The 21,613-nt window shown below is 42.6% G+C and overlaps 2 protein-coding genes across 3 annotated transcripts in view; one reads left to right on the top strand and one right to left on the bottom strand.

Annotated features, from left to right (window-relative positions):
• Positions 1-319: 319 nt before the first annotated feature.
• Positions 320-20,146, bottom strand: LOC100560209 (uncharacterized). Of its 2 annotated transcripts, XM_062979877.1 has the most exons (4): positions 19,971-20,117; positions 10,233-15,908; positions 6,305-6,897; positions 320-2,257 (listed from the first exon to the last, which is right to left on the bottom strand). In XM_062979877.1, exons 2-4 carry the CDS (start codon positions 10,441-10,443, stop codon positions 1,814-1,816), a joined length of 1,248 nt encoding a protein of 415 aa, XP_062835947.1. In that variant the 5' UTR covers positions 10,444-15,908; positions 19,971-20,117; the 3' UTR covers positions 320-1,813. The 2 variants fall into 2 exon arrangements, with proteins under 2 accessions (XP_062835947.1, XP_008120970.2); XM_008122763.2 differs by lacking the exon at positions 10,233-15,908 and having other exon boundaries at positions 19,971-20,146.
• The window catches only part of ppp1r16a (protein phosphatase 1 regulatory subunit 16A), an 89,340-nt gene continuing 87,808 nt past the window's right edge, over positions 20,082-21,613 (top strand). The window contains exon 1 of the mRNA XM_062979876.1: positions 20,082-20,175. The gene's annotated coding sequence lies outside the window, so the exon portion shown is untranslated. The remainder of the gene's footprint in view (positions 20,176-21,613) is intronic.

The following is a 21,613-nucleotide window of genomic DNA, read 5'->3' as shown; positions in this document are numbered from 1 at the left end:
AGTGGGAAAAACAAAATCAAAATACAGTATGATGACGATGTTACACCACTATTGTCTCTTGACTGAGATATAAAGCAGCCCACAACATTTTAAAAAAATGCAATTAGAAACCTACAACACATAAGGAGCAAAAGAGGTGAAGTGGAAAAAAAGAAGCCTAGTGGCCTCGTTCTTCCCAAACTTTCCTACTGTATTTCCTTTATTTGGATTACCGCTCTCCTGTGTCAGGATGAGATAGAATGAGCCCTCCCTGATGTGGGGGATGCTGTGGGGATGTGACAGTTGTGGGGCAGTAACAGAAGACTTCTGAGGCCACATCTGGATTCACAGCCACCGTTTATTCCTATAGACTGGTCGGTGTCCCTTGTGAGAAAAACTACCCAACTGGTGTCCTCCACTGAGTACAAAGACCCAGCCCAATGGCTTCTTCCATCCTGGCCCCATTGGCCGTCTACCTCCTGCCCCATGGAGAAATCTGCTGCAATGCCTTCTTTATATCACATCTCTTCTGACCACCTTCTTCTTCACCAAAGGTGGGTTCCTGGCACTCTTCGGTTTTCATCTCCTTATTTATGGAGAGCAGGGATGCCAGGACGTGCCAATAACTGGTCCAGCGGAGAACCTGGAGCCTACTCTTGCAATGCCACCCCCATATCACATCTCTATTGACCACCTTCTGCACCAAAGTTGGGTTCTAGGCATCCTTTGTGTTGTATCTGCATACTTATGGAGGGCAAGGGAACCAGGTGGTGCCACTCACTGGCCCAGCTGAGACCTGGAGCCTGCTACTGCCGCCATGCCTTCTCCATGTCACATCTTTTGCACCAAAGATGAGTTCTTCACACTCTTGGGATTGCATCTCCATAACTGTGGGCAGGATTGCCAGGCTGTGCCAGCCACTGGTCCAGCCGATGACACTCTTTGGGTTGTAGCTCCATTTTTGTGAAGGGCAGGGATGCCAGGCTGGGCCAATCGCAAGTCCAGCTGATGACACTCTTTGGGTGCTACCTCCGTTTTTGTAGCAGGCAGGAGTGCCAGGCTGTGCCAATCCCTGATCTCGCTGAGAACCTGGATCTTCTGCTGCAAGGTCTTTACCGTACCACATCTCCATCACACACCTTTTGCATCAAAGGTCAGTTCCTGATACCTTTTTGGGGAGGTATTTCCATACTTTTGGAGGGCAGAGAGGTGAGACCAGGCCAATCAGTGGTCCAACTGAGAACTTGCAGTGCCTTCTCCGTATCTCATCTCCATTGACCACTTTCTGCATCAAAGGTGGGTTCCTGTCATTCTCTGGAGATGTATCTCCATCCATGTGGAGGACAGCAATGCCAAGCCAGGCTAGCTGAAACCCAGGGCTTGGTGCAGCTATCTCCATTGACCACTTTCTTGACAATTTCTGGGATTGTGTCTCCATACTTATGTGTCTCTGCCAATCACTGCTCCACCCGAGAACCTGGAGTTGCTGCTGCTGAAATGCCTGCTGTGTATCACATCTCCATCAACCAGCTTCTGCACCAAAGGTGGGTTCTGACATTCTTTGGGTTGTTATCTCTGCTTGTGGAGGACAAGGGTGCCAGGATGTCCCCATCGTTGGTCACGTTGATGACAATCTTCCTACTTGAGGGTAGCGATGCCAAGCAATGCCAATCACTGCTGCTGAGATCCCTTCTTCACTGACCACCTCCTGCACCAGTGATGGGTCCTGACACTCTTTGGGTCCATTCTTGTTTGTGGAGGGCAGGGGTGCCAGGCTGTGCCGACCACTGCTTCTCTTCCATGCCTTTGCTCTCAGCCTTGTAAGCCCAGGGACCTAGTGGATCCCTCGCAGCCTGTCGATGAAACTGGGGCACCTCCTTGGCTGTGTGGCTGCTTTCCCCCTGGGGACCCGGGCCCGGGACTCCCGATGATGCCCCCTTTCTTCCTCCTCCCTGCCGTGAGCTCTGTGGGCCATGGCGCTGCTGGACCGGCGGTGGCCTCGCATGGGCTTGTCCATCTCCCTGGGCCCGGCGGGCATGAAGGCCTGCTCCTCCTGGGCCATCTTGGCCTCCCACCGGGTCCTCCGCTCAAAGGCCTCCACGATCCGGGGCACGCGCTTCTCCGCCTGTAAGAGGACGGCCACTTCTGCCACGGAAGGGTCGCGCTGGTTCTTGCCGGAGACCAACGTGGCGCGAGGTCTCTGCTGCTCGCAGAAGAGGCAGGTGCAAGTGGCAGGAGAAGGGCTGGCGTCTCCACGGGGCACCATCCGCGCAGGTGCCTATGGGAGAAAAGAAAGGGGGTGTAAAGTAAGAGACAGGGGCTATGGTTGCACCTCAGCGCTGGTTGTGGTAGTTAAGAGTTCAAGTTCATCTTATTTATTTCTCTGTGCATCCATCTAGACCAGGCATGGACCAACTTGGGTCCTCCCTCCAGGTGTTTTGGACTGCAACTCCCACCATTCTGAACAGCCTCAGGCTGAAGGAGAAAAGGAAAGGGCCTGAAGCTGTTAGGAATGGTAGGAGTTGAAGTCCAAATCACCTGGGGGGAGGGTCCAAGTTGGCCCATGTCTGTGTTATACCATACCATCTGTTGCACCTCAGCGCTGGTTCACCTTGCTCTTAACACACAGTCCACCACAGCAGACTAAGTTCAAACAGTTTATTGATAAAAGATAGCAAAGTCTGAATAAAAAGCAGTAAAGAAAGCAGTCATTCAAAAGCAAGGGCAGTCAGTAAAAAGCAATATTTCAAATGCAAAGGCAGTCAGTCAAAAAGGCAATAATCCAGGGGCAAAAGCAATTTGCAGAATATAGTCTCTGATATATGAAATCAGTTCTAAAATAAGGACAACATGAACTTCAGAGTATAATCCAAAACACAGGTTCCAGGCATGAACAAAGAATCCTTTTTCATGAACTAAAACAAGGAAGATGTGCTTCCAAAAACCAACATTGCTTTGTCTGAAATCTTTCCCTGTTTCTCCCGTATTTACCCATGTTTACAAGCCAAGAAAGCATTTCTCTGTCCTTGAGTTCCCACGCATTTGCCAGCTATTCTAAGGGAACATCTGGGATGATGAACCTTTAACCTTAACCTTGTATCTCTATCTAAGGAAGACTCCTCTGAGTCGCTGCCAGAGACACCTGGAACTTGTTGATGTTCTAAATCCTGTGAAAGGTCACCCTTATCACTAGTTTCTGTTTCCTCACCAGCCTGCGGCCTCTCTGACAATTCAGAGCCTTCAACATTTCCCTCATCAGCATTGCTTTGGTCAGCCTGCGTAAACCCAAATCCCCCTTCATCATCAGACTGAACCACAACAGCTATGGCCACCGCTGGCCCCAGACCCCATGCATGCATGCCTGCCCCATAGCCAAGAAAAGTTTAGTTCAAATCCATCAGGCCATGTAGAAGACTTTGAGGTAGATACATACATATATACACACGCATTTTCACTTTTTTTGAGTCGTGGCAATGAAAGTGGTGTCTACCTGCATTCAGGCTACAGTGCAGAAATACCCTTGGTCTTATTCTAACTCAGGCATGGGCCAACTTCAGCCCTCCCTCCAGGTGTTTTGGACTTCAACTCCCACAATTCCTAACAGCCGGTAGTTGAAGTCCAAAACACCTGGAGGGAGGGCTGAAGTTGGCCCATGCCTGTAAACTTGTTGATGGCTTATCTGTCTTTCCAAACTTCCCTGGGGCATTCTGGCCTACCCTTTCTTGTATGGCTAATGTAAATATTGCTTCTCCGTTCTAAGTACTGTTTCCACGTTGCATGCTTTATTATGGTTGTACACAGCTTAGACATCTTCAGATATAACCGGTTTGCAGTCATGTGAGAATGAGAGAATAAACAACTATTAACATTAGACTGAATGTGCTAACAGCTTCCTTATATGGAACGGATAGGTTGACACCTGGCTTGGAAACAGTCTATGTGAAAGGGATCTATCTAGAAGTATCAGGAGACAATAAGCTGAACTTGAGCCAAGAGTGTGACGTAGCAGCTAAAAAGGCCAGTGTGATTCTAGGCTGTATCAATAGGAATCTGTTGGAGGAATGTATTCTGTAGTATGAAATTTCACTTATGGTTTAAAGCAAACTGTGTGTGCGTGCGCAATGTAATGCAGCATTCCAGTAGTGTAAGAGTTAAGTGCATAGAGAGTGAGTTATTGCTAGAGGGAAATGGTATATAGTTTCTGGATAGGTAACAGGACATTCATCACTGCTCTGTAATGTGGGTGTCGACAGTTGGGAAATAGGGAGATTCTCTCGTTGCTATCAATCTCGTCGGAAGCTTAAAGGTTACATTCCGGCCATGCTATGTAAATATTGTAATTACAGTAGAGTCTCACTTATCCAACACTCGCTTATACAACATTCTGGATTATCCAACGCATTTTTGTAGTCAATGTTTTCAATACATCATGATATTTTGGTACTAAATTCGTAAATACAGTAATTACTACATAGCATTACCATGTATTGAACTACTTTTTCTATCAAATTTGTTGTATAACATGATGTTTTGGTGCTTAATTTGTAAAATCATAACCTAATTTGATGTTTAATAGGCTTTTCCTTAATCCTTCTTTATTATCCAACATATTCGCTTAACCAACATTCTGCTGGCCCGTTTATGTTGGATAAGTGAGACTCTACTGTACTTCAATAAATATGAGAACCATTGGCTTCTGCCGACAGATGAGAAGTGTGGATTTATGTCTGTGCATCTAAGGAGATTGCTAGAGAAGAAGGAAAATTGAGACTGAAGGTTGATGTGTCTCAATTTAGCCCTTTCCTGACAGAATCTAGTGTCCAGATAGAGGGAAGTGATAGTCCTACTCTCTTCTGTTTTGGTCAGTTTTCACCCTGCGTCCAGTTCTGGACAACACAATTTGAGAAGCAGGTGGACAAGGTGGAAGGTATCCAGAGGATGGCAAACAAAATGATCAAAGGTCTGGAAACTATGAATCCCTCTGAGGACAGACTTAGGGAGAAGTGATCTGGGGCCAGGCTTAGCAAGGACTGGGCTTGGCACAGTGGGCTACATTGCTAGCTTCAGAAAATCCTGCTAATCGAAAGGTTGGCAGTTGAAGCCCGGGTCTGGATGAGCACCCACCGTCAGCCCCAGCTCCCTGCCCACTTAGCAGATCGAAAAGAGAAGTGTGAGTTGATAAATAGGTACGATTTTAAGTGAAGAGGTAATAAAAGGTGCCCTTAAGGATATGCTGGCGATTTGATTGGGAGGATGTCTAAGGTCGACAAAGCTCCTCGGCGACAAACGCCACTTGCCTCGTTTCCAACAGGCCTCACAACTTCTGGGGATGCCTGCCATAGATTTGGGGGAAATGTCGGGAGATAATGCTTCTGGAACATGGCCATACAGCCTGGAAAACTCACAACAATATCCCTTTTGTTTGTGTCCCCAATGTAGTAATATAGGGTCTCTGTGTGTGTCTACCCTGTTTCCCCTAAAATAAGACATCCCCAGAAAATAAGACCTAGTAGAGGTTTTGCTGAATTGCTAAATGTAAGGCCTCCCCCGATAGTAAGACCTAGCAAAGTTTGTGTTTGGAAGCATGCCCGCCGAACCGAACACCAGAGCATGCACGATCAGTAAATATATGTATCATAGATTGTTATACATGGAAATAATGGGAGTAACAAGAAATTCGTGATAGGATTCACAGTTTGTCTGGTTATGCTGGTTTGTGATGTCAACTACTGTACAGTATATAATAAATGTTCATTTTTTTGTTCAACAATAAATGTGAATTCTTCTTCATGGAAAAATAAGACATCCCCTGAAAATAAGACCTAGAACATCTTTGGGAACAAAAATTTATATAAGACACTGTCTTATTTTCAGGGAAACAGGGAAGGCCCGGGCTGTGGCGCAGGCGGGAGAGCAAGCCAGTGCAATTAACTGCAATGAATCACTCTGACCAGGAGGTCATGAGTTCGAGCCCCGCTCGGAGCCTATATTTGTCTTGTCTTTGTTCTATGTTAAAAGGCATTGAATGTTTGCCTGTATGTGTAATGTGATCCGCCCTGAGTCCCCTTCGGGGTGAGAAAGAAGGGCGGAATATAAATGCTGTAAATAAATAAATACCTTCTTTCTCTGTAGAGCACCTAATACTTGTGGAATAAAAGAACCCTTTTAATGTTAAAAAAGTATTTCTGATACTAATAGAACCATAGAGTTGGAAGAGCTCTCAAGAGCCACCCTATCCGTGCCCATCTGCTGTACAGGGACACACAATCCAAGCCCTCCCGACAGATGGCCACCCGTTGAGCCTGCTCTCCTGTTGATCCCTCACCTGACAGTTCTCTCCTGGATGGCTCCTCCACCGGTGCCTGGTGTCCACAGTAGAGTCCACCCTCCGGTCATCTCCAGCATCTCTGCTCCAAGTCTCCCTTTCCTTCTGACCCCCATAAGCAGGGCATAATTCCGGGCGTTGGGTCCTCTGTTTTGGCAATCTCCGACAGTCCGGCTCTGGTGGCCGTTCTTCCCAGGTCTGCTCCAGCCAGTGCTGGACTTTGCCAAGGCGTTCAGAAGAAAGGGATGTCCTCACGTTTCGGTGAGCCTCACTTGCACCGACGGGGCCCTCTTCTTGCAAAGGAGCCCAGCCGTTCTCGTTCTGGTCCCGGTTGAAGGCTTGGCAGGCCTGGCAGCGCTGGACGTGGCTGAGCTGGCACTGGGGCAGGATCCGGGCCGAGCTGCTCACGGCCACAGAAGGCCTGCTGCCGTCTTGCTTCCGGCGGAGACCCTCCGACGCTCTTCCTTTGCCCGTGAGGCTGTGGCGGAGGTGGCACAGGCCCGGGTTCTCCCGGCAAAGACGGTGCCGTTGCAGGTCGGCGAACTCTTTCTTGCGGTTACGGAGGCTGCAGCCTTGGAAGCACTGGGAGAGATCTACGGAGGAGTAAACAACATAAGAATGGGACAATCTGGAGCAGGGGTCCCCAAACTAAGGCCCGGGGGCCGGATGCGGCCCTCCGAGGTCATTTACCTGGCCCCCGCCCTCAGTTTTATAATATAATATATTGTATATACATATAATATTGATAATAATATTATACTGTAATACAATATAACACTAATAATATCATATAATAATATTATATTCTATATTACTAATAATATTACAGTATAGTGGTATAGTTCAATATAGTAATATATAATGCTAATATTGTGCTATGCTAATAATATAATATATTGTATGTCAGGGGTCCCCAAACTTTTTAAACAGGGGGCCAGTTCACGAACCTTCGGATCATTGGAGGGCCAGACTATAGTTGGCTACCGAGCAATAATAATAATAATAATAACAACAACAATAATAATAAATAAGAGGGTTGGAAGAGACCCTTTGCGCTATTGAATCCAATCCCTCTTTGCCTTTGTGCACCGAAAGCACAAGCAAAGCACCCCTGACAGATGGCCACCCAGAATCAATGTTAATAATAATAATAATAGTAAAGAGGGTTGGAAGAGACCTCTTGGGCCATTTAGTCCAACCCCCTTCTGCCTCTGTGCACCATAAGCACAAGCAAAGCATCCCTGACAGATGGCCACCCAGCCTCAATGTTAATACTACTACTACTACTACTACTACTACTAATAATAATAATAATAATAATAATGGTTGTAAGAGAAGAAGGGGCCTCTTGGGTCATTTAGCCCAACCCCCTTCTGCCCTTGTGCTGTGGGGGCCGGATAAATGGCTTCGATGGGCCGCATCCGGCCCCCGGGCCTTAGTTTGGGGACCCCTGTTGTATGTACATATAATTTGTAAGCCACTCTGAGTCCCCTTTGGGGTGAGAAGGGTGTGATACAAATGTAGTAAATAAATGCAGTAAATAAATAATAAATAAATAAATAAATACATTTTAGACTTAGGCTCACCCAAAGTCTGAAATGACTTGAAGGCAACAACAACAACAACCCTAATTAACTTGACTATCTCATTGGCCAGAAGCAGGACCACACTTCCCATTGAAATCCTGATAAATGTATGTTGGTTAAAATTGTTTTTATTTTTAAATATTGTATTGTTCTTTCATTGTTCTTCTTCTTCTTGTTGTTTTTGCACTACAAATAAGACATATGCAGTGTGCATCGGTATTTGTTTGTATTTTTTTTTGAAATGATAATCCGGCCCTTCAACAGTCTGAAGGATTGTGGACCGGCCCTCGGATTAAAAAGTTTGAGGACCCCTGATCTGGAGCTTCTCTACAACAGGGAGGGAGAGCAAATATCCCAGGAGACAGTCAGGTTCCAACAGGACACAAACACATGTTTGAATCAATAGTAATGTAGATCCTGAGTAGCTGGTTATTGACTGGATCTACATCAGCACTGATTCTGTCTCCTTGGCTTTACTATTGATTCTAAACCTGTGGAGTCGGTTTGCCTTTAAGCTATTAAATCCTTCTAGGACTGCAGAGACTTATATTTAGTAAGATGTAAATGGCCATACCGTGCTTCCCTGAAAATAAGACAGTGTCTTATATTAATTTTTGCTCACAAAGATGTGCTAGGTCTTATTTTCAGGGGATGTCTTATTTTTCCATGAAGAAGAATTCACATTTATTGTTGAACAAAAAAATGAACATTTATTATATACTGTACAGTAGTTGTCATCACAAACCAGCATAACCAGACAAACTGTGAACCCTATCAAGAATTTCTTGTTACTACCATTATTTCCATGTACAACTGGTATGTACATTTACCAATCCTGCAAGCTCTGATCTTCTGTTTGGCAGGCGCTGGGCATGCTTCCCAACAAAAACTTTGCTAGGTCTTACTTTAGGGGGAGGCCTTATATTTAGCAATTCAGCAAAACTTCTACTAGGTCTTATTTTTTGGGGGTGTCTTATTTTCGGGGAAACAGGGTATTACCACTTACTCCAGCCAATAACCAGCTACTCAGGATCTACATCAGCATTGATTCGGTCTCCTTGGCTTTACTATTGATTCAAAACCTGTGGAGTCCTGAGGAATCCTTCCAGAACTGCAGAGACTCTGAATTGGTTTGCCTTTAAGCCAATCAAATCCTTTTAGGACTGCAGAGACTTATATCATCTTGTTTGATTTATAATACTGAGTTTGATACTTTTGGGTTATATACCATAGGACTGAGCATTGATTCTGTGAATGTAATATGTATATGATGCTCTAATATACATATTGTGTACTACTTGTGTTTTGAACCATTATTGTGTTTTGTATAGCTCATTACATTGTTTAGAATAGACATCTGTGTTTATTAGGGTTGTCCAAAAAATCGTTTTGATTCTTATATCGGAATTATTTCGGATTGTTCTCGCTTTTTGAAACACATTCCGAGACGTTGTCTCATGGCGCAACCGGCAATGTATTTTGAACCATCGTTGGCCCATTATCTAATTGTCTCTTAATGTTTCGTTAAATGGTCACAGGTACATTTCCTAACAAAGGCATTGAGTTTAGGGCTTCTGGGAGCGCATAGCAAGACATAGCATTTATTTCCAGTGTCCTTCTTCCTTAAAAATATTGCAAAGGGAAAATCGGACACAGAAACAAAGTTACACAAGTAGAAAAAGGACTTTCACATTGAAAAAAACCACAATTGAACAGGAAATAAAACTTTCAAACCAGGAACAGGTTTCTTCAATTATTAAAAAATAGTTTATTATAAAAGCTATGAAAATTCGCCAAAAATCGGATACAGGAAATGTTCTGCAATTTTGTGAGCTAGGAGGGTTGAATGTGTTCTCCCACTGTACCAAATTTGATTAGGATAGCTCAAGAAATGAGGGCAGGAGAACTCTGTAAAAGTCCCCCCCCAGGTGCTGTTTTTTTTGGTGATTGCGCATGCGCGTCCGCCATTTTAGAAGCATTTAGAAACATTACAAATTTTCTGAAATATCCGAAATTTTTGAGGGAAAAAAATCGGAAATAGTTTCTATATCGAAGCGCCGGCGCCCCCTACTTTAGAAACGAGAATTGAAACATTTTTTTCATCGATCGGACAAGCCTAGTGTTTATCCAATAGTATGGGTAGACTTTGGCCAACTCCTACCGGCTGTTAGGAATTGTGGGAGTTGGAGTCCAAAACACTTGGAGGGCCAGCCTTTGCCCATGCCTGATTTAGACCCTATAAATTCAATCACTAGACATGAGCTTTCTTTCTCTCCTCCCCACAAACCCTTCCCTTCTGTGTTTATGGCTCCGAAGGGATTGTTTAGCCTTCCTTTGCGCACCTGCGATGGTGGATGCTGCCGACATCTCGTGGTCCTCGGACTCCCTGCTGCTGTGGCTGCCGAAGTCGGGGTCTCCCTCCCAACCATTCCCTATGGCGTTGGCCCCGCAATAAGGGCCCTGGGTGGCCCAATCCGTCTGCTGGTGGCCCTGCCTGTAATGGCACGCGTTGGGAGAGCTATGCCCCCAGCGCATGGGCCCAGGCTGGGCCATGGAGGAGTCCCAATGCTCAGCCAAGGAGTGGCTATGGCGAGGGTGTGTGGCTGAAGAGCATGGCTCTCATCCTACCCAACCACCTGGTTCCGGCCATTGTGACATCGGCGGCGCATCATCGAGCATCATGCTGTCCATAGCAGAGCACTTGATGAACCAACCTGGACACAGCATATTATTTGACAACACAGCAAGGCTGGACCACTCTGAGCAGCATCATGTCAGACGACACAGAGAAGCCACTGAAATCCACAAGAAGCATGTGGAGAATTTCAACAGAAACCATGAAAATGAACAAAATCTGGTCACCATTATTGAAAAACACCAGAATCAAGTAAATAGAAAACAGGGGAGTTCCAGCCAGCAAACAATCAAATTGCCACTTAACACCTTCCAAACAGGCAACAACAGCCAGGCTACCTCTATACAGATACCCTCACTGATTGACTTTTCACCTTCATGAGTATTCAAATGCTAATTCAAGCTTGCCAATTGCAACATCCACACTTGCTTCAAACAGGCAGGGGTTCTTTCTCCCATCCTGGACACGATTCCATAGAAGATACCTCCAGGCAACAACAGCCAGGCTGCTTCTGTGCAGATACCCACTATGACTGACTTTTGCGCTTTCAAGAGTATTCAAATGCTAATTCAAGCTTGCCAATTGCAACATCTCCACTTGCTTCAAACAGACAAGGGTTCATTCTCCCATTCTAGAAATAACTGCACGGAAGGTGCCTCCAGGCAACAACAGCCAGGCTACCCCTGTGCAGATACCCTCTCTGATTGACTATGCAGCTTCATGGCCACTCAGTGTGAACTAAGCTTGCTAATTGCAACATTCACACTTGCTTCAAACAATCAAGGGTTCTTTCTCCCGCCCTGGATATCATTCCATAGAGGGTGCCTCCAGGCAACAACAGCCAGGCTACCTGTGTGCAGATACCCTCACTGATTGACTTTGCGCCTTCAAGAGTATTCAAATGCTAATTCAAACTTGCTCATTGCAACATTCACACTTGCTTCAAACAGTCAAAGGGCCTTTTTCCCACCCTGGATATCATTCCATAGAGAGTGCCTCCAGGCAACAATAGCCAGGCTACCTGTGTGCAGATACCCTCACTGGTTGGCATTGCAACTTCATGGCTACTCAACACTAGAGTTTTCTTTGTTGGGAATGCAAGAATAAAGGAAAGATGACTACAATGCATGATAATCGCAGTGAACAGTTTATGCACTGAGATGGAATTAATTTGTTATCTGTTATCCCAATGCAAAGTGAATGGCTGAGGAAGGCCTGCAAATTGGTCAAGATGGACAAATAAACAATAGTGGATACAGAGAGAATAGAAACACATACATATATATTTATATGTTAAGTATCCATATCTCTTCCTCCAATACATATACATTGTATATAGATATATAACGCATACACAGTGTTATGGTTGAGCCTTCGGGCTCCGATAATAGAAGAAGGGGGCATAAGACTCCTCGAGAGTCAGACTCTTTCGAGGAGCGTGAACGAAAACGGCTCCGGGATTTGTTTACAGACCCGACAGATGAGGACTCATTTGAGGGTTTTTCTGAGGGTTTGGAGGAAGAGATGGCCAGCTCGGAGGAGGATGACATGGAATGGACTCGCGTGAGGGAGGATTTGGGTGTTGGGAAAACAGGCAATGAAAGCATGGGAGGTGAGTGGCGGGTTGCAGGATCAGACCCATGGACTGGCTGGAGGGATGGAGCGGGATCCACAGCTGGGGATGCTGTGGGGCGTAGTCAAAGGTGCTTTAGCTCTGATGAGGATGATGAGTTTGGGGCGCCTGGAATTGGGATGGCAGCTGACAGCAATGATGAGCTTGAACTGGGATAAATTGGGGTTTGGGATCAATGTCTAATTGCGTTGGGCAAGGTAATCTGGACGGACGCTTGGGCTTTTGTTGGGGAACTTCCTGAAGACGGGTGTGATTCGTTGCTGGATACGTAAGTTTACCAAGGACACTGGGCATCGACGGCGGGAGGAACTGTGCGGGGTTTTTCTCTGTGCAACTTGTGTTTAATCTCAATAGCTTGGACCTCCGTTGTCTTTTTGACGGGCAATACCTACTCACACTGGATTGATGCTGGACTGTCTGACTTCGATTCTGGATTATCCCTTCTGCTGCTTATCGGTGAGACCTTTGAATTCCTAGACGGCTACGTTTGGTTATTGACCTCTGGACCGGATTGGGACCCTGCTGACTGCCGTTTCCCTGACTGCTGAGCCTGGACCTGGATATCGTTGGCTGTTGAATCTTAAATTGAATCCTGACTACGACCACGTTTTCCTTCGCTGCAGGGAGGAATAAACAAGCCTGGTTTAGTCTCCTGCTGTTTCTGAGTAGCAGAGAGGAATCTGCTACCAGTCTGTTGTTTACATTCTGACTCCTGTTGATCCTCCTTTGTTTGCATTGTTTGCCAGGCTGAAGTAAGCACTTTTGATTTAATCCGGATTATACTTCTGTTTAACCCGGTTTTTTCCCTTTGAGTTGTTTAAGCTCAATCTGAGTTGTTTTTTGTTACCTATCACACTGAAGTCAAGTGTTTGCCCTGTTTTTTTGTCTCCTACGGGCATTTTTAGTTTTGTTATCTCAATAAACTGAGTTTTGCTTTACTCACTGGCGTTCTGTCTCTGACACACATATATTACGTACACATATATAACTCACATAGGTAAAGGTAAAGTTTTCCCCCTGATATTAAGTCTAGTCGTGTCCAACTCTGGGGGTTGGTGCTAATTTCCATTTCTAAGCCTAAGAGCCGGTGTTGTCCGCAGACACCTCCTAGGTTATATGGCCACTGGCATGAATGCATGGAGCATTGTTACCTTCCCGCCGGAGAAGTACCTATTGATCTACTCATATTTGCATGTTTTCGAACTGCTAGGTTGGCAGAAGCTAGAGCTGACAGTGGGAGCTTACTCTGCTCCCCAGATTTGAATCACCGCCCTTTTGGTCAACAAGTTTAGCAGCTCAGCGTGTTAACCCACTGCGCCACTGGGGGCTCCATATAACTCACATACATATAATGTATACATATATATCACTAACGTACATATATCAAACACACACACACACATATATATATACTAGGGCCGGGCTGTAGTGCAGCTAGTTAATTGCCAGCAGCAATAGATCACTGCCGACCGAAAAGTGACAAGTTCAAAACCCAAGTTGGATTGAGCACCTGACCGTTTAATAGCCTAACTGACTGTCCACCTAAGCAGTTTGAAAACAGCTGCAGCTGTGAGTAAATAAATTAGAGACCGTTTAAGCAGGGAGGTTAATTTAATTTAAGACACCATAAAACTGCCGGCGATCAAAGAGCAAGGAGGAAATACTACGATCAAAAAGGACTTGGTGTCATAGTGAATGAAGCAACAGCTCCCCCTGTGGCTGGAATTGAGCGCACTAGTTCACCTTGCTCACACTCCACCACAGCAGACTTTTTAAAGTTTATTAATAAAAGATAGCAAAGTCTGAATAAAAAGCAGTAAAGAAAGCAATAATCAAAATGCAAAGGCAATCTGTAGAATATAGTTCAAAGTCTCGAATATAGCAAATCAGTCCTGAAAACAAGGCAATATGAACTCCAAAATACAATCCAAAACCCAGGATCCAGATATGAACAAAAGCAAGAATTCTTTTCCATGAGCATAGACAAGGCAGGAACTTAGCTTCCAAAATCAACGTTGCTTCGTCTGAAATCTTTCATTGTTTTTCCTTATTTAACCATGCTTACAGGCCAAGAAAGCATTCCTTTGTCCTTGAGTTCCCACACATTTACCAGCTATCCTAAGAGAACATCTGGGATAATGAACTCTTAACCTTAACCTTGTATCTCTATCTAAGGAAGACTCCTCTGACTCGCTGCCAGAGCCACCTGGGCCTTGTTGATGTTCTGAATCCTGTGAAAGGTCACCCTTATCACTGACTTCTGTTTCACTACTAGTCTGTTTACCACAAACTTTTGCTTCACTGCTAGCCTGCGGCTGCGGCCTCTCTGACAATTCAGAGCCTTCAACATTTCCTTGGTCAGCCTGCATAAACACAAATCCCCCTTCATCATCAGACTGAACCCACAACAGAAGAATATTGAATTACAGTGTTCACTCAATTATCACGGGAGTTACATTCCAGGACCTCCCGCGATAAATGAAAATCCGCGAAGTAGGGACACTATTTTTATTTTAATATTTATACTTTATTTTAGCAATTGCAATATACAGTATACTATTTTAAGTCTTTATAAACCCTCCCCAGGTACTTCCGCTGAAGGTGTCGTCGTCACAGACGTCTTTGTGCGAGTTATGGACATATCTATGGGGAGTTGCTGGTGCTGCTTCTTTGCCTGGGTTAGCATGGTTTTGTACGCCGACATACAGCCGTCAATGGAATCCCTGAACCGCAAAGAACGAACCATATTTGTATCCCATTCTTCAGCAAGTTGCTGAAGTTCTTGAGCCTTTTTCTGCAAGGTTGCAAGACGCTCAAGCGTTAAGCCAACCACCTCCTCTTCCTCAGCCCGTTCTTCTTCTTCCTTCTCTTCTTCCCTTGCTGACTTGGTCAACTCCTCAAGGCCTTTGTCTGTCAACGGTTGACCGTGCACGTCAAGCAGATCATTCACATCTTCAGCTGTGGCTTCCTCCTTGATTATAAAAGTGCGAGGTGGCATGCTCTTCCAAAATAACCCAGTTTCATCCATATTAAAAACTTGTTCTGGCTGACAGCCCTCTTCTTTTATTATCTCCTTGAATGTGTTGTTCACGTACTCCTCGGCAGCGGTCTTACCCACTCCATGCAGACCAACGCTCTTAAGTCCATAGCGCTTCTGAAATTTATCAAACCAGCCCTTGCTGGCAGCGAATTTTTCTGATTTGGTGGATGTGGATGATCCTGCCTCATAACCCTTGTTGTCCTCCTTTTCTTGGTCCTCCGTATTCTCTGCCATCCGGTCATAAAGTTGCAGTGCCTTAGTCCTTATGGTGTTCGTATCCAAGGAAATATTTTCCTTACGGCAATCATGAATCCACAAGGCCAATGCAGACTCCATCTTTACGATCAACTTATTACGAGGAGTCATCACCCTTTTCGCCATCTTGTTGAAAGTCACCATTGCTGTAGACCGGATATTCTTCTCTTCCTTCTTAATATAACGAACCGTTGATTCACTGATCCCGTAATAGCGGCCAACTGCAGCGTACGATCTCCTTTCCTCGAGCATGTCGAGAAGCTCGATTTTCTCTTTTATGGTCAGCATCTTTCGCTTACACTTTGGCTTGCTGCCAGAAACAGTTGCAGGACGTTTGGGTGCCATCGTAGGGCTTGAATAGCGCACACAACACCGCAGGAGGAAACAACGCACATGCGACAGTCCGACGTGAAACGGAAGAGCAGAGAGGAGGAGCTGTGCACGCTACAAAAAACCTGCAAAAGAGCGAAAATACCGCGATAAATGGTTTACATTAAGATTTATTGAATACTGGTGAAACAGCGAGTCCGCGAAAAGCGAACCACAAAGCAGCGAGGGAACACACTGTATCTCTATCTGTCTGTATGTGTGTTGTGGTTCAGTCTGATTATGAAGGGCGATTTGGGTATTCACAGTCTGAAACTGAAAATGTTAGGCAGTCTGAGCAGCAAGAAACTCTGAGCAGGCCGCAGGCAGGAAGCCAAGATGAGCTAGCAGGCCAAGATGAGATAACAGAGGCTTCAGATCAGTATGACGCGTCAAAGCTCTCAGAACGGGAGGAGGGCAGAGAAAATCAACAACAGCCAGGTGGTTCTGAAAGTGATAAAGAGGAAGGTCAATTAGATAGGGAAGCAAGGCTGCATCTGAGAACCAGACTCCCTAGACCAGGGGTCCCCAAACTAAGGCCCGGGGGCCGGATACGGCCCTCCAAGGTCATTTACCTGGCCCCCGCCCTCAGTTTTATAATATAATATTTTATATCATTTTAAACAATATAATATATTGTATATACATATAATATTGATAATACAGTAATATTATAATGTCATACAATATAATACTTTTTTTCGTGTCAGGAGCAACCGGTGTTGCTTCTGGAGTGAGAGAATTGGCCGTCTGCAAGGACGTCGCCCAGGGGACATTGCCCGGATGTTTTTGATGTTTTACCATCCTTGTGGGAGGCTTCTCTCATGTCCCCGCATGGAGCTGGAGCTGACAGAGGGAACTCATCCACGCTCTCCCCGGGTGGGATTAGAACCTGGAAGCCTGCAGGTCAGCAGCCCAACCTTCAAGTCAGGAGGCTTTTATCCCCTAGGCCACCCGAGGCTCCTACAAATATAATACTAATAATACCATATAATAATATTAATTATATGATATATATTACATATAATATTACAGTATAGTGGTTCAATATAGTAATATATAATGCTAATATTGTGCTATGCTAATAATATAATATATTGTATGTACATACAGCTGCTCTGAGTCCCCTTCAGGCTGAGAAGGGTGGGATATAAATGTAATAAATAAATGTAGTAAATGAATAAATAATTAATTTTAGACTTAGGCTCGCCCAAAGTCTGAAATGACTTGAAGGCACACAACAACAACAATCCTAATTAACCTGACTATCTTATTGGCCAGTAGCAGGCCCAGACTTCCCATTGAAATCCTGATAGGTTTATGTTGGTTACAATTGTTTTCATTTTTAAATATTGTATTGTTCTTTCATTGTTGTTGTTGTTGTTTTGCACTACAAATAAGACATGGGCAGTGTGCTTAGGAATTTGTTGGGTTTTTTTTTTCCCAAATGATAATTCGGCCCCTCAACAGTCTGAAGGATTGTAAACCGGCCCTTTGCTTTAAAAGTTTGAGGACTCCTGCCCTAGACGTTCACTAAGGATTGCTGCCAAAAGGCTGGGAACCCAAGGTCAAAGGAATGCCTTCACGTCTTGTAAGGATGGGTAGATAAGGGGAAATGTGGGGACACATTTCAGATCAAGCAACTTTGCTTTCAGAGCAAGATAGCCTGCTTTGTTCCTGTTTTCAAGCCTCAAGTCCTCGTTCAGGTTTTGCCTATGTGTTTTGGGAAAACATTCTTGCACTCATTTTCCTGTTTGTATCATGTACTTTGGATTCTGCTTTGAAGATCATGTTCCTGTTTTAAGTCTTGTCATCTAAGGAATTACTTGCTGTTTTCTGGGACATTGGATTCTGTTTGCATTTCCTTATTGCCTTTTTGCCTTTACTTTTTCTACCTTTTTACCAATAAACTGTTTATGCCAAGTCTGTCTCAGTGGTGTGTGTTGAGAGCAAGGTGGACCCTCGCTGGGGTGCAACAATGTGTTGTATGTCTATAAATGGCATTTAAGGTTTTCCATGTAAGTGTGCATTGTAATCCACCCCGAGTCCTCTTTGGGGTGAGAAGGGCGGAATAGAAATACCGTAAATAAATATACATACAGTAGAATCTCGCTTATCCAACATAAGCGGGCCAGCAGAACTTTGGATAAGCAAAAATGTTGGATAATAAGGAAGGATTAAGGAAAAGCCTATTAAACGTCAAGTTACGTTATGATTTTACAAATTAAGCACCAAAACATCATGTTTTACAACAAATTGACAGAAAAAGCAGTTCAATACGCAGTAACGTTATGTAGTAATTACTGTGTTTACAATTTAGCACCAAAACATCGCACTGTATTGAAAACATTAACTACAAAAACACTGACTACTAAAAGGCAGACAGCATTGGATAATACAGAACGTTGGATAAGTGAGACTTTACTGTACATACATGAAACATACATAAAGAATATGTATTAACACACATATATTCCGTACAGATATATAACTGACATACAAATAATTATGCATAAAGATATAACACTTACATATAATGTATACATATATATAACTAACGTACATATATATATATATATATATATATATATATGCACTATGTATACATACATGACACACACATATATAGTATGCATACACATAGAACGCTCACACATATTACATACACATATATAACTCACAAACATATAATTATGCATATAGATATAACACATACATATAATGTATACATATATATAATGTACCTATATCAGTCACATACATATATTATGCATACATATATAACACTCACATACATATAATGTATACATATATACATTATATCACTAATATAAATCACTCACACACATATATAACATATATATGACATACACATGTATTACATACATATAATTATGCATACATATATAACACTCACATACATATAATTATGCATACATATATCACTAATATCAATCACTCACACATATATAACACATATATGACATACACATGTATTACTCACATACATATAATTATGCATACATATATCACTAATATCAATCACTCACACATATATGATACATATATGACATACACATGTATTACTCACATATATAACTAATATAAATCACTCACACATATATTACATACACATGTATTACTCACATACATATAACTATATATACATATATGACACTCACATACATATAATGTATACATATACATTATATCACTAATATAAATCACTCACACATATATAACACATATATTACATACACATGTATTACATACATATAATTATGCATACAGATATAACACTCACATACATATAATGTATACATATATACATTATATCACTAATATAAATCACTCACACATATATAACACATATATTACATACATATGTATTACTCACATCCATAAAATTATGCATACAGATATAACACTCACATACATATAATGTATACATATATACATTATATCACTAATATAAATCACTCACACATATATAACACATATATTACATACATATGTATTACTCACATCCATAAAATTATGCATACAGATATAACACTCACATACATATAATGTATACATATATACATTATATCACTAATATAAATCACTCACACATATATAACACATATATTACATACACATGTATTACTCACATCCATAAAATTATGCATACAGATATAACACTCACATACATATAATGTATACATATATACATTATATCACTAATATAAATCACTCACACATATATAACACATATATTACATACACATGTATTACTCACATCCATGAAATTATGCATACATATATAACACTCACATACATATAGTGTATACATATGTATTACTCACATACATGTAATTACGCATACAGATATAACACATACATATCACTCACATACCATAATGTATACACATCACAGACATGTATGTATACATAAATAAGACATACATATATATTATATATACATATAACACACACAAATATAGATACAACGGATATATATATATATATATATATAATACATTAGTTTAATTATATTCAATATTTATTTTCCTTCTGTTTACTTCACTTTAAAATTAAACCCACACACATATTTATGGAATGCCTACACAAATATATTTATAGTACACATAAGTATAGATTAGGCATACATATATAACCGGACTTGGCCTGCTCACTCGTCTCGCTTCCTCTCTGCCTCATCCAACATGGCGGCGGGGCGAGCGCACCTCACTTCCGCTCTGGGGCCGGAAGTGTGTCCGGTTGCCATGGCGGCGAGGCTGGGCTGACTGGGAAAGGAAAGCCAGCCTCGCAGAGGGAAGGCCCGGCTCGGGCAAAGCGGAGTCAGGAGACCAAGTGAGTGTTGTGGGGAGGAATTCTGGGTTTTGGAGTCCCATGAAAGTAACTTTTACAATCCCCTGAGGGAGCAAAAGACGGGAAAGTTGTATTTTTTTGGACTATAACTCCCAAAATCCCCTCAGCCATAATAGCTGGGGAGGGATTCTGGGTGTTGTAGGCCAAACAAAGTACGTTTTGTAATGTGTTCGTGCCCAGAATCACTGGGTTGCTGTGGCCATGTTCTAGAAGCATTCTCTCCTGACGTTTCGCCTGCATCACTGAGGAAACAGAGGAATTCCAGATATGAATCAACCAGGGCCAGCTAACACCCCCTAAGAAAGGATTCCCTCCAGTTAGGAAGCAGCCAGGCTTTGAAGCTGCAAGGCTATTCAGAGATACAGTAGAGTCTCACTTATCCAAGACTCGCTTATCCAAGTTTCTGGATTATCCAAGGCATTTTTGTAGTCAATGTTTTCAATATACAGTAGAATCTCACTTATCGAACATTCACTTATCCAACGTTCTGGATTATCCAACACATTTTTTTAGTCAATGCTTACAATACATCGTGATATTTTGGTGCTAAATTCATAAATACAGTCATTACTATGTAGCATTCCTGCATATTGAGCTACTTTTTCTGTCAATTTTTTTGTATAAAATGATGTTTTGGTGTTTAATTTGTAAAATCATAACCTAATTTGATGTCTAATAGGCTTCTCCTTAATCTCTCCTTATTATCCAACATATTCGCTTATCCAACGTTCTGCCAGCCCATTTATGTTGGATAAGTGAGACTCTACTGTATCGTGATATTTTGGTGCTAAATTCGTAAATGCAGTAATTACAACATAACATTACTACGTATTGAACTACTTTTTCTGTAAAATTTGTTGTAAAACATGATGTTTTGGTGCTTAATTTGTAAAATCATAACCTAATTTGATGTTTAATAGGCTTTTCCTTAATCCCACCGTATTATCCAAGATATTCGCTTATCCAAGGTTCTGCCGGTCTGTTTAGCTTGGATAAGTGAGACTCTATTGTATATAAATAAACCCCACTTGCCTAGTTTGCAACAGACCCCACAACCTCTGAGGATGCCTGCCACAGATGCACGCGAAATGCCAGGAGAAAATGCTTCAGGAACATGGCCATACCACCCGGAAAAATCACAGCAACCTACTGAGTTTGTACTGTTTGTCGTTTATATGCTGTTAGGGATGTGTCTCATTCCTTTTGATATGTAATTGTTGTTAGAGATGTTTGTGTTTATGTATTTGGCTTTTGTCTGTACGTTTTTCTGTTAAATGTTGCTGTTATTATAGCATTAGCATTCAATTCAAAATATACAATTATTATTATTTTATTATTATATTATCTCTCCCGAAGGGGACTCGAAGCAGCTTAGCATAAAAGCATCACCATACAATTAAAATTATTATTGTTATTATAT

This window comes from Anolis carolinensis, chromosome 4 (genome assembly GCF_035594765.1).
Source record: "Anolis carolinensis isolate JA03-04 chromosome 4, rAnoCar3.1.pri, whole genome shotgun sequence".
NCBI classification, from domain to species: domain Eukaryota; kingdom Metazoa; phylum Chordata; class Lepidosauria; order Squamata; family Dactyloidae; genus Anolis; species Anolis carolinensis.
This window is presented reverse-complemented; position numbering and strand designations above follow the sequence as displayed.

Excerpts from the sequence above, each read along its gene's own strand:
- LOC100560209 (XM_062979877.1), bottom strand. The coding sequence starts at position 10,443 with ATGGCCCAGCCTGGGCCCATGCGCTGGGGGCATAGCTCTCCCAACGCG. Across the intron at positions 6,898-10,232 it reads GGCAGCATCCACCATCGCAG|ATCTCTCCCAGTGCTTCCAA; the intron begins GTGCGCAAAGGA and ends ACTCCTCCGTAG. Across the intron at positions 2,258-6,304 it reads ATCCAGGAGAGAACTGTCAG|GCACCTGCGCGGATGGTGCC; the intron begins GTGAGGGATCAA and ends TTTCTCCCATAG.